Source organism: Sorex araneus, chromosome 1 (assembly GCF_027595985.1).
Source record: "Sorex araneus isolate mSorAra2 chromosome 1, mSorAra2.pri, whole genome shotgun sequence".
NCBI lineage: Eukaryota > Metazoa > Chordata > Mammalia > Eulipotyphla > Soricidae > Sorex > Sorex araneus.
The window spans coordinates 220,299,250-220,312,173 of record NC_073302.1 but is presented as its reverse complement, the minus strand read 5'-3'; the positions used below and the strand labels follow the sequence as shown (position 1 = coordinate 220,312,173).

The 12,924-nt window shown below is 36.2% G+C and overlaps 1 protein-coding gene across 1 annotated transcript in view; it reads right to left on the bottom strand.

Moving 5' to 3' along the window:
* Positions 1–12,924, bottom strand: part of COG6 (component of oligomeric golgi complex 6) — a 72,015-nt gene that overhangs the window by 25,976 nt on the left and 33,115 nt on the right. Inside the window, exons 9-13 of the mRNA XM_004619549.2 lie at positions 10,922–11,050; positions 10,753–10,844; positions 9,369–9,433; positions 4,612–4,703; positions 1,907–2,024 (exon numbers count right to left, since the gene is read on the bottom strand). Of these exons, the coding sequence (XP_004619606.1) occupies positions 1,907–2,024; positions 4,612–4,703; positions 9,369–9,433; positions 10,753–10,844; positions 10,922–11,050 (496 nt within the window). The remainder of the gene's footprint in view (positions 1–1,906; positions 2,025–4,611; positions 4,704–9,368; positions 9,434–10,752; positions 10,845–10,921; positions 11,051–12,924) is intronic.

The following is a 12,924-nucleotide window of genomic DNA, read 5'->3' as shown; positions in this document are numbered from 1 at the left end:
TGCATTAAACAATAACAAACGCCCAACCTCCTCTCCAGTCCCAGGAAACCACATTTCTACTTTATGTTTCTGATGATTTTTGTCTAGCTACCTCATGTGGGAAGAATCAAATAGCATTTATCCTTTCTCTGCACGAGCTATGCCCATGGCATACTGCCCACTAGGGTCACTAGGGTCACGTGTACTATAGCCTGTGTCAAAATGTCCCTAAGGCAAGTGGTCCCCCACTGATGTATGTCTACCCATCTAATGACAGACACTTAGGATGCTTTCAGATTTAGCTGCTGAGAATATGCCACTATGAACATAGGTGGCTGAGACCAGGCTTTCAACTCATGTGGATACACACCCAGACACAGAATTGTTCTTATAATTCTACTTTTCATTTTTGGAGGAACTACCATACTATTTCTTATTAACAGGGCATAAGGTTTCAATTTTCCCAGATCCTCAGCACTGTTATTTTCTAGTCCCTTACAGCAGCATCCTATTAGGTGAGGGAGAGACTCTTACTGTGGCTTTAATTTGCATCTCCCTAATGACCAGCCATTCTTTCACGTGGCTATTATCATCCACGTACATATCTCCTCTGGAGGTAAGTCTATTCAAGTCCTTTGTCAATGTTTTAATCAAGTTATTTTTAAATCTTTGTGTTTAGGGAGATCTCTATTCTGGTTATTAACCCCTTGTTAAACATATGACTTCCATTTTGTAGACTCAAAACTTTAGGTTTTGAGAGAGTATGTATCTTTTGATGATTTTTTAAATTTCATAAAGTCCTCCACAAATTTTATCCCATAAAACTGCTATTGCATGAAGTTGCTTTTCCAAAAGAAACTGAGTTGTACATGGGCTAATACAGGCTCTGGGGAAATAAAAAAGAATCACATACTCTAGAATAGATTGCTAATGACCGTTCTATGCTAATTATTATAATTAGCCTAAAAGTGCCTAATATAATCAGCCTATTAGCTAGAGCATGTGATTTTCTTAAAAATGGTGTTTGTGATGTATCCTTGGAAAAGTTTCTTTAATGATTTCATAACAAATGAAGCAAAAATAATGATTTGATTATTTAAATCTATTCTTTAAGGTGCTACTGCATTATAGGGCTCAATTAAAAATATTAGCTCTCAGCTATTCTAAAAAATTATTTCATTTTTGTTTTTATTTTTCCTGTCTGGACTGGTGTTATTTAACTACAGCATATTACTCAAAGGAACAAAATTTTCATGAGGTCAAAGCTAGACCATCAGAGGGTAAAAATATTAGCAAAAAACTTTTAGTAAGAGCTCAATTTTCATTCCTTAAGCTATCTTAGCTCTTATCTGCTTATAGTACATTTGCTTTAACTACAAATTTTTGGTTATAAAAATAAAGAGTAGTGAAACTACCTTTGGATTCTATCTTCACTTATGACTCAATATTACACTGCCCCAGAAAGACTATTATATTAGCCTAGCTAGATCCAGCATACCACTTCAAAATGAATTTTGTGGTTCTCAGAAGAACTTAAAAAGAAATCATTGTAGGAAATGTAAGAAAATCATGTAGCACTGTAACACTGTTTGCACTGCTGTCCCGTTGTCCATCGATTTGTTCAAGCGGGCACCAGTAACATCTCCATTGTGAGACTTGTTGTTACTGTTTTTGGCATATCAAATACGCCACGGGTAGCTGGCCAGGCTCTGCCGTGTGGGCTAGACACTCTCAGTAGCTTGCCAGGCTCTCCAAGAGGGATGGAGGAATCAAACCCGGGTTGGCCGAGTGCAAGGAAACACCCTACCTGCTGTGCTACGGCTCCACCCCAAGAAAATCATAAACAATATAAAATAAAATATACTTAATTGTGAAAGATTCACATCCACATACATAGCTTAAGAACTGATTTTTTTCAAACACATACCTTATCCATTAATTTACTTGCATGAAGAGTCAAGCTATTGAAGAATATTTTTTTACTTAGCAAATGCATTTCCTCAATGGTAGTTAACAATGTAGTTGCACTATTTCCAACAATGCCACTAAAAGCAAAGAATATTTTAGGTTGTAAAATAGAAGTTAAACAGTTTCTTTAAAGAGTATAATTATTTAAAAAGTCTGGCTGTGAAGAGTTTTATATGGAATACATTCTATAAATTAAAATTCCCAAATTTCATACAAAAATGAAAATTTTCTAAGTTAGATGAACAAATGAAAGCAAATGAATAATTTCAGTATTTCACAATCTTCAAGAAAGTGGTTAGAATACTTGGTATATACAAACCTATATTTTTAATCCTTTCATCTATTGCAATAAATGTATGCCTTCATTATTTGAGATCTAATTTTAATAAAGCATTTCCAACAATAACTTTATTGACAAATTTTTTAATTTTACTAATAATGAGTTACCCCTAACTGAAACAGAGCCCCCTAAGTAAAGTACAATTATGAAAAATTAATAATTATGGAATTTTCTATATTCCCCAATTTGCTATTATAAATAATTTATTGGATCAAGAAGTTTCTCATTTTTATCAGATTGTAAAGCAAATATGCACGATAATTCCCAATTTTATTCTTAATTAAAAACTGAGTACTGGAAGTGATACTATACAATATGTTTTTATAAAACAAGGTTATTCCCAAGAGACCCTTTAATCCAGTAGGAAGGAAGAACATATAATTTCTAAAGGTACAGTATCATCTTACTATGGCTAAAAAAAATTTAAACTGCTGACTTAATAAAATCAATAAATACTGAGTAAATCTGTATTTACTTAGTCCCATATACTATGTTTATTATTAAAACAAATACTATTACATATTTCAATATTTTCTCAAACTTAAATAAAGTTTAATTCCTATATAATAAACACAGAGAATATTTATTTTCATTTTTAAAAATAAAACAAACAGCAAACAAAATGCAACTTTCCAAACAGGAGCTGTAATGCCTGGGGCTATTTTTAAATGTTTAAATTTTTAAGTGGAGAAATATCAAGATGCATTTATATTAATTTTTACTCTTAAATCCATCAATGTCAATGTCAGAAATTGAGTTGCCAATTACTTCTTCAAATAATAAATACTATTCATCTACTATTATGCCATCACTTATAAGTTATTTTACCAATATCTCCACTGTACCTCTGTATTGATGGATTTCAGCTACTCTGGTGATTTCAAATGATTACTTTTAATTAAATTATTTTTATAAAATCATGATTATCCTACTATCTCCTTCTTATGACACTGTATTTTAAATAATGTATAGCCTTGAAGTTATCATAAGTGGTGATAAAAAATTCCTATCCCAGGTAGTAGAGGGCTAACTCAAATCTGTCTTTGATCAGTCCTGCAGCCTGTGACTTACGAACTTTGGTTAGAAAATCTACCAGTAGGATATGACATCCACTCTTGGCTGTGAGACTCTAGGTGGCTAACGCCCCTGCCTGGGCCCGTAAAGCTCTGGGAACTAGAGACAAAGGCTTCCTGAATCTCAGTTCTAATTACTCCTCTGTATTTCAACAAAGTGCCTCTGCTGCTAGCCCTTGCATACTGGACAGTAAGTAAATTTCCAGCCATCTTATATTGGACTAATACAAATATGGAAAAAAAAATTTTTTTGAGGCCAAAGCGAGAGCTTCCTGGGGTAAGCACATGATCTGCATATCTGAGCTGGGGCTTGATCCCAGCATGTTAGGGGCTCCTAAGCACCACTGGCCAGGAGCCCCTGGGAGCTCAGCACTAGAGGCAGCCTCCACACCAGGGATGCCCTCCCCAGAAAAAGAATAAATAAACTTGAAACACTGTTTTAACACAATAACATGTAACAACATAGTGACAATTCTCATAGTTTTGTACACTATCAACAGACACATGCAGAGTAAAAATGAAAGAAAATGTTGGAGTTAAGAATTATATATTAGACAACACAAGTGCTCTTAGTTAGGTAAAGCAGAGAATGTACAGTAGCTTTCATTTAAGGAAGATAAAGTTATGGTTCTGTTTTATCATTAACAGGAAACTCAATGTTAAGGAACCAGGTGGTACAGACATCCTGAATTGATATTTTGAGGCCCTATTTTGAGTGTGATATACAGTTGCCACAGCTGCCACAAATCTCTTTACTAATGGAGGTTAACTCAGTAAATTCATGATAGACACACTGTATGACACAACGTGCATATTCTTCTTCTTCTTCTTCTTCTTTTTTTTTTTTTTTTTTTGCTTTTTGGGTCACACCCAGCGATGCACAGGGGTTACTCCTGGCTTTGCACTCAGAAATAACTCCTGGCGGTGCTCAGGGGACCATATGGAATGCTGAGAATCTAACCGGGGTTGGCCAAGTGCAAGGCAAATGCCCTTCCCACTGTGCTATCACTCCAGCCCCATGTGCATATTCTCATGTGTACATATATAAGTGCAGCAAAATCCGGAGAAGGAAACGACTTTATACACATCAAACAATAGCATGCAGACAGCAAATTATAGCATGCTTGCAATCATTAACACAATCAGAAGATGCTACTAGTTTTACCTAGTCATTTAAACAGTGAAAAACAAGAAAACAGAAAGAGAGTGATTACACAAAATTTAACAAGTACATTTTACCAATCCATTTACCTGATTGTGTGGTGATAAAATTTGAGGAGGTTAGAAATTTTGTATAATAAAACTGCCCCAGGTTCAGCAACTATCACTTGTTCAATTCGAACCTATGAAAATTAAGAGAAAAAGAAATACTTCAAAACTTTTCATTATTCACATGTAGTAAAAGTAACATTAAAAAGAATACATACAAAAGGGAGGGTCTGCCTTGCACGCAGCGGACTAGATTTGAACCCAAGCACTCCATGAGGTCCTCTAAGCCCTACCTGGAGTGATCCCTGAACACAGAGCCTGGAGTCTAAGTCCTGAACTGGAAGTGGTCCAAACACCCCCCAAATAAATAAATAAATAAATAAATAAATACTATGGAAATCACAAAATTCCTTCTAAATAATAAATGTCTGAGTAGTAAGTCAAAGGGGTTGGTATTTAAAAAAAAAAAAAGGTTAACACTGATATATTCACCAAAAGAAATAACCAATTGTCTACAGAATTTAGCCACAATCTGGAAAAAACCAGAGTGCCCCCAAACAGAGGACTGGTTAAAGAAACTCTGGTACATCTACACAATGGAATACTACGTAGCTGTCAGGAAACATGAAGTCATGAAATTTGTATATAATTGGATCAACATGGAGAGTGTTATGTTGAGTGAAATGAGTCAGAAAGAAAGAGACAGACATAGAAAGATTGCACTCATATGTGGAATATAAAGTAGCTGAGAGGTACAAGCTTGCAATGATGCAATTTCTGGCAGATATTTCTCTGGACTTAGTTACTAAAATACTAAAATACAGAAATCCAAAACCGTGTGGCTCCTAGTGCAGCCGCTTGACCTCCTATCTCTTCATTCTCAGCAATGGAAAACAAATTATCAAATGCTTCCTTTTCAGCAGGTCCAACTTTAGGAGGGAGAAACTCCAAATAATAATAGTGAGGGTTTTTTTGTTAAAATATTGAATGTAATCAAAATAAAGTGAAATAAAAGTGAAATTTATCAGTTACACAGGCAGGGTGGAGGGCTGGGGAGGTAGAGGGGTGGGGGGGAGGTATACTGTGATTCTTGGTGGTGGAATATGTGCACTGGTGAAGGGTTGGGTGTTCGAGCATTGTATAACTGGGACTTAAACCTGAAAGCTTTGTAACTTTCCCCATGGTGATTCAATAAAAGAATAAATTTAATAATAATAATAATAATAATAATATTAGGAACAACTGGATCCTGGTGTCAAAAAGGAAAAAAAAAATCAATTCTCACCTTAAATATTAGACCAAGCTTCATTTTATTTTAGAGAATAGGAAAGCAGACAAACCTTCAATAATCACCTACACTTTTGTCTAATTATAAGATAACTAAGTTCACATTAGTTCGAGTACAAGACTAACTAGTAGGGACCTTTTCTAATTAAATTGCATTCCTCGGTGATCTTTCCTTTCATATCCCCTAAGTAATGACATAATCTAAACCACATTGACACATGCTTACTTAAACTTCATATCACACCTAACCTTGTTGCTTACACCAGCTTTTTGTTTCTAAGTAGGTTATAAACACAGACACTGTGTTTTCTGCTTTTACGTCGCAACATCTGTGCGCACATACACAAACACACACAAAGAGAGAGAGTAGGGAGAGAGTAGTAATAAATGCCTCTAAATGTTTAAGTTTCTGTTTTACGTAGGTTTTGGAATATGCTATAATGCAAACAAATGTGATTTGCCAAAATAAAATTTTATAAATGTATCTATATAAGCATACAAAAATCTCTTGGATCACAGAAGTTGATTTTTAAGCTAACATATGTATAGAACTGATTATGCATTTTGGCATAAAATATAGGCTAGCTAACTAGTATAGTATGTATCAATAAGTGATATTTCTGAATTTTATTACCCTAATATGATTATTAAAATAAAATAAAGATATGATTACAGAAAGGCAATACTTCTCCTGTAGATTCACAGCACTACCTCATCTACTTGAAATTGTGTCTTCCACAATTTTTTTAATTTTTGGAAGTGGGGGTCCCACCCCGCTGTGCTCAGGACTTAGTGTTTACCTGGTACTACATGTGGTCTGGGGACAGAGCCTGGATTAGCTGCAGGCAAGGCAGGTATCTTCAGCCCTGTACCATCTCTCCAGCCTGTCTAAAATTTTTATTAAGAGAATATTGTCATATATATAATATATATAGTCTGATGGGGTGGAGCGCAGGGCGTTTGCCTTACATGCACCGAACTGGGTTTGATTCCTCTGCCCCTCTTACAGAGCCCGGCAAGCTACCGAGAGTATCCCACCCACACAGCAAAGCCTGGCAAGCTACCCATGGTGTATTCGATATGTCAAAAACAGTAACAACAAGTCTCACAATGGAGATGTTACTGATGCCCGTTTGAGCAAATCGATGAACAATGGGATGACAGTGATATAGTGATAGTCTGATATTTCTAGCTACAACTTTAAAGTGTAAAATACATGTAAATAGGCTTACAGTAATGTCTCCACTATTGTGCCTTTATCTAAAAGTAATTTTAAGGTTAGAGAACAGATGTTTATACTGGAGATCATTTTATAACAAATATAGTGGCTTCTGCCCATAAAGTGTCAGTTTGTCAACTAAAAGAAAAGGCTACAAAGTTTTACAAGAACATGTCCCATTACCACTGTGTTTTATTTATTCTTCTAAATAGCAAAAACTTAACTAATCAAAAAAGAATTCTGTGAAGAAAAATAAAACTGAAGAAAATCCAGTCAGAACATCCATTATCTTAGACCATTATAGAAAGTTCAGATGCTTATCAGTTAGGAAAAAATTTTATAATAATGGAATATAAAAGCAGCTCATTAAGAAATGTTTTTCAAAAGACAACTACAAGAGGGGACCGAGCGATAGCACAGCGGGTAGGGCGTTTGCCTTGCACGCGGCCGACCCGGGTTCGATCCCCGGCATCCCATATGGTCCCCCAGCACCGCCAGGAGTAATTCCTGAGTGCAAAGCCAGGAGTAACCCCTGAGCATCGCTGGGTGTGACCCAAAAAGCAAAAAAAAAAAAAAAAAAGACAACTACAAGAGAAAATACTGAAGTAAGATTTTCTCTCCTCTCCCAATTACATCAGAGACTGCTAGATATCCAAATCATGACAGAGGAAGAAAATGTTTGAAATATTATATATTTAAAGAAAAAGAATTGTTGGAAAACAAAACCCCAAGGTACCCCAAGAATATTTTCTGGGTAGTAATAAGTAAACATTACTTATCACACGGAAGATACAAGGTTTCTGTCCTTTCAGAAACTAAATGGATTTTTCTTCATTTTTACAATAACATCTTTGCAGTTTGGCAGTCTGTATCAGTTTTAAAATCTAGTTCCTAAACAAAGCACAACAGGTAAGGAGCAGAGAGACAGCATAGTGGACAGGGCATTTGCCTCCCATGTACCAACCCTGGTTCAATCCCCAGAACCACATATGGTCCCTGAGCCCTGCCAGGAGTTACCACTGAGTGCAGCACCAGGAGTAAGTCCTGAACACCACCAGGTGTGAACCAAACCCCTAAACAAATAAAAAATAAATCAAAAAATGCAAAGTAACTTTTAATAGTACTTAAAAAAACCAAACAAACAGCAGTTACCAAAAGGGAAATGGAAGAAAGGGTAGAAGGTATCAGCTTGACAGTGGGCATAGTGCTAGGACTGGGGAATAGAATGGTGAAGAACACACATACATGTGAAGCTCTAGGACAGAAATTTAAAGCTAAAGCAGAAATTTAAATAGTATTATAAGCAGAGAGTAAATTAGTACAAGTTTATTTTTAAAATAAGGATAAACTATAGTTTTTGATAAGTACACGTCATGAAACGTCTATATTTCAACTCCTATTTTATAAACTGAAGTCAAAGAACAAGCACAAATGTGCCAATTACACCAAAATAACATGAAAACATAAATAAAAAAAAAAAAAAAAAGCTTGGTTGCAGGCCTGCCTGGTAAGTTCCTAGAGTTGTACTTCATCTACTGTCTTCTCATTTAGTCCTTAAAATAACCCCATAATGTATTTTTATATACAGATGATATATGAGTAGTTCAAGTGCAGAAGAAAATCAGGCCTTCCAAGCGGAACACCATTAAGTGGTAGAGTGCAAACTCTAACCCGAATTTCACTTCAAATTATATTTCTTGTATCATAAATGACATAAATAATATTCTATTTATCAATAATAACATGTATTTTATATCCCTGGATTTATATTTATTTATATAATAAAACATTTGCTGCATTTGAAATATGAAACTCTCTTAAAAGTTCACAGATCAGTTATTTTAATTTAATATACTTTTCCTCAACTGATCAGATTATTATAGGACACATGTAAAAGCAACTCAAGAAAAAGTAGACTAAGAATATTTCACCTTTTTTTCAGAGAAAATTAATATCATTTAAATATGTATTTTATTATGCTAACTTGACAAAGTTACAGCTAAGTCAAGGTGTTATCAGATCCTTTACAGGCATGAGAATAAACAGGGAGAGAGCCGTCTCTTGTGGTGCTTGTCATGCATGTAGCCCAGTCTGCGTCCCAGCAGCACTGACAGTGCCCTAAGCACCAGGGGTGGGGTTGGGGGTGGGGGTTCACTCCTGAGCACAGTCCCAGCAATAACCCCTGAGCACTGCAGGATAGAGTCCCAAAACCACACTTAAAAAAAAATTACTAAGTATAGGAAAAAATTTTTACTACATCCTATCTAACATATGTAGAAACAAACGATTTTACCTTTAAGGGCCTGCACACACCCTCAGTTATATGCCCAACAACTTCTTGAATATTTTCTTCGACACCTATAATTTGGTATAGCAAAGGAATTTTTCAATATTATATACCTTGTTAACATAAAACATAAAAAAGACTACAAACAATAAAACATGATTAATGGCACTAATAACATTTCAAATAATTATGACAATATCACATTAAATATTTTAGGACATCACTAGCTATACCTAAGTTCAGAGCCCTCTTAACTCCTCTGACTATTGACTAATAAGCATTTCTTTGTGAAATAGAGCAAAGGTTATGTGAGATAAAGGAAAGTAAGTCCTTTACTGAGATATATTCATTAGGAACACCAATGTGAAGATATATTAGTGTTCATTTTAGAAACACTTTATTCTAGTCCATGGTACTGAGCATAGTAGCATACGATGGAAAGATGGAACACACATTGTGTAATTTGATGGACAAACTAAACTTCACTGAATACTATTCATCAATTTCTATATAGGGTGCTTAACATTTACTGCTTAAACTACCTTCATTTTTGCAAATGAATAAACTGAGACTTGGAAGAATTTTATTATTCCCACAGAGTAACTAACAACTCCCATTCATTTTTTACCTACGTCTATAATTTACTGTCACGTAGACAAAAACATTTCCTACATTTTAAAACAGTATTTAAGCTGGCAATTTTAGAACAAGAGAAAACAAGTGCAAAAGTGCAGTGTGCATATATAGAATGCATATGCTAAATCTGATCTAAGTACTGGAGAGTAAAACACAGAGCTAACTACTGCCACCAGTTTGTACAAAGAGTCCACCCCAAGCTCATGGGGTGGACCAGATGATGGGGGACTGAGCTACGCAAAACAGCTTCCTGACACATCATTTCTTTTCTACTTCCTATCAACAACAGAATATCGGGATTAGCCTCCAGCCCCTCCTATCTCAGGCAGGCATCAGACGGCGGTGAGAGCTAAGAAGACTCAAAAATTCTGTGAACAACAAACATTTTTCTTCCTTGAGATCAAGGACAAAACTGAGTGCATTCAGTACCCAGGAGCTACTTAAGAAATAAAAACAAATTGAAAATAGTCACACAAAAATGAAAAAGCAGGAGGTCGGTGAGTCACAGGAATAAAAGAACTGGTAGTTTAATAACCAGGTCTCTCGGTCTACTCAGTCCGAGTAACAGATAAAATGACAGTACCACCCCTATGGCCTTCCTGATGAAGGGAGACATCCAAGCTCACATGGAAGGTAACAAGGACCCACTGCAAAGACGTGAGCCCTTCAGAGACAGCAGGGTTCACCAGGAGGTGCACCATTCCATGTGGGTGTGAAGCATGCCTTGGGCAATAGCAGACACAACTGGGCCCACCTTGTGTAGTCACGTGCTTTAAGAGAGCTTCAAGGTGTTCCTTCTCAGATGCAGTAGCCTGATGGAGCCATGCCAACATATCTCCTACGTATCTATTGAAAACATGACACATTAGAAAGTATTTCCTTGAGGAAAACATCCAACGCTTCACGGTGACCAGTCACTGTACCTCAAAGGGTCGTGGGAGTGCATTTCAATGGGCCTTGGTGTCCCGCTGGGACCCCCTCTTGTAAGAGCATCAATAAATCCACGAACAACTGTACTCCTCCTGGCGGTCCCAAATTCATCCAAGGTGTACCTAGAAGAAACAAGTATGCAGAAAAGAGATTCTTCCCCCCGCCTATTCCTTCCTTATCACATGATTTGTATGCAGTTCCGGAGATTAGCATATTCAATCAGTGAGTTACAAAGTGACTCACAATCGGGTTTCAGGCAACAGTGTCCCAACATCAACCCCTTGACCAGTGTCCACATCCCTCCACCAATGCCCTCCTCAGCCGCCCCCACTGGCTTCCCACCCACCAGTCTGGGTCTAGGAAGGGCGCTTAACATAGATTTTTTTTTTACAACTCTCCTCACAAAGTTTTCAAACAAAAACAGAAGAATTGAAGGGTATGTGGATATGTATTTTCACACCTCCTAGGAAAGAAAGCCGGCCTCTGGAATGAACAATGTGGCAGTGACAACAGTGTGTTTGGTGAATACAAAAACTATGACGAGGGGCTGGAGCGACAGCACAGCGGGTAAGGCATTTGCCTTGCAAAAGCCGACCTGGATTCGATTCCCACCACCCACATGGTCCCCTGAGCACTGTCAGGAGTGATTCCTGAGTGCATGAGCCAGGAGTAACCCCTGTGCATCTCCAAGTGTGAGCCATAAAGAAAAAAGAAAAAAAAAATTTTTGTTTGTTCTTTTTGTATTATTGCCACTACTCCTTACACTCACTATATAGTTTGAAGATTTTTTTTTTCTAGAACAAAGGAAAACAAAGTATTTCTCTGCAGGTCACTGTTATTGAACTGTAGATACATTATTTCATTACCCAACAGATAAATTAAGGAAACAAAGATTTCCCAAAGGCTTCCAGAGAGTAAATTTTTCAGGCTGTGGCATTTTCTTTAATAAATTAATTAATGAGACGTTCAGATTTTTTCAAACACATAAGCACAGAAAGAGGAAAATTTTTCAATAAAATCTGAAGCAAAGACAATAGCTATACACTTACACAAATTTAATCCTTTTTAATAAGATTCCACTGTAACCAGATCATGGTTCTTTGTGTTGGTTTTGTTAAAAGGAAATGATTTTAAAATTCCCTGCAGTGGCATAATAGCAATATGCCAGGAGGAAAATGTAGTATTAAGCTAAGTTTTGCTAAACAGCACAATTGCCTTATATACACTTTAGTTTTTAAAGTGCATCAGAACCAAACTGTTTACTTCTTTTTCTCAGACTCTTAAGTTATAACTATGTTTAGAATGAAAATGCATTCTTTTTGAATAATCACCAATTCTTTGGCATGATTTATCTGTAGACTACTTAGCACAGCATGAATTCACAAACTTTTAAAATAAATAACAGTAATCCTCACTTTAGGGCCCAGCCAACCACAATAAACTGTTTTAAGGACGATTTACTGTGACAAGTTGTATTAGAAACCAGTGAATCTGCAAGCATTTGAAGGGTGTGTGTGGAGATGATCAAGCCTGAAAAACACTAGAATCTAAACGTAAAATCTGAACTAGAAATATTAATATTAACCTCCTGCAATAAAAAATATAATTTGGACAAGAATAGCATGAGCTACAATGAAATTTCAATGACATTTATAAATATGAGATATATTTTCCCAGAGAGACAGAAGAAATTTCTGGCCAAAAGCAGATTCTTTTCTAACAAAGATCCAAAAATTAAAATGTAGCTTTATAAAACTGAATGTTAAATTACATAAAGAGGGCTAACGGCACAGTTCAGCAGGTCAGGCTCTTGTCTTGCTTTGGCTGATTCAGTTTTGACCCTCAGGACCCCATATAAACCCCATATAATCCAGGAGTGATCCCGGAGTGCAAAGCCAGGAGTAAGCCCTGAGTACTCCTGGGTGAGGCCAAAAAAGCAAATAAATAAATAAAAATTAAATCAAATTATGCAAGTATTCTAAGATGCTGCTAGTTC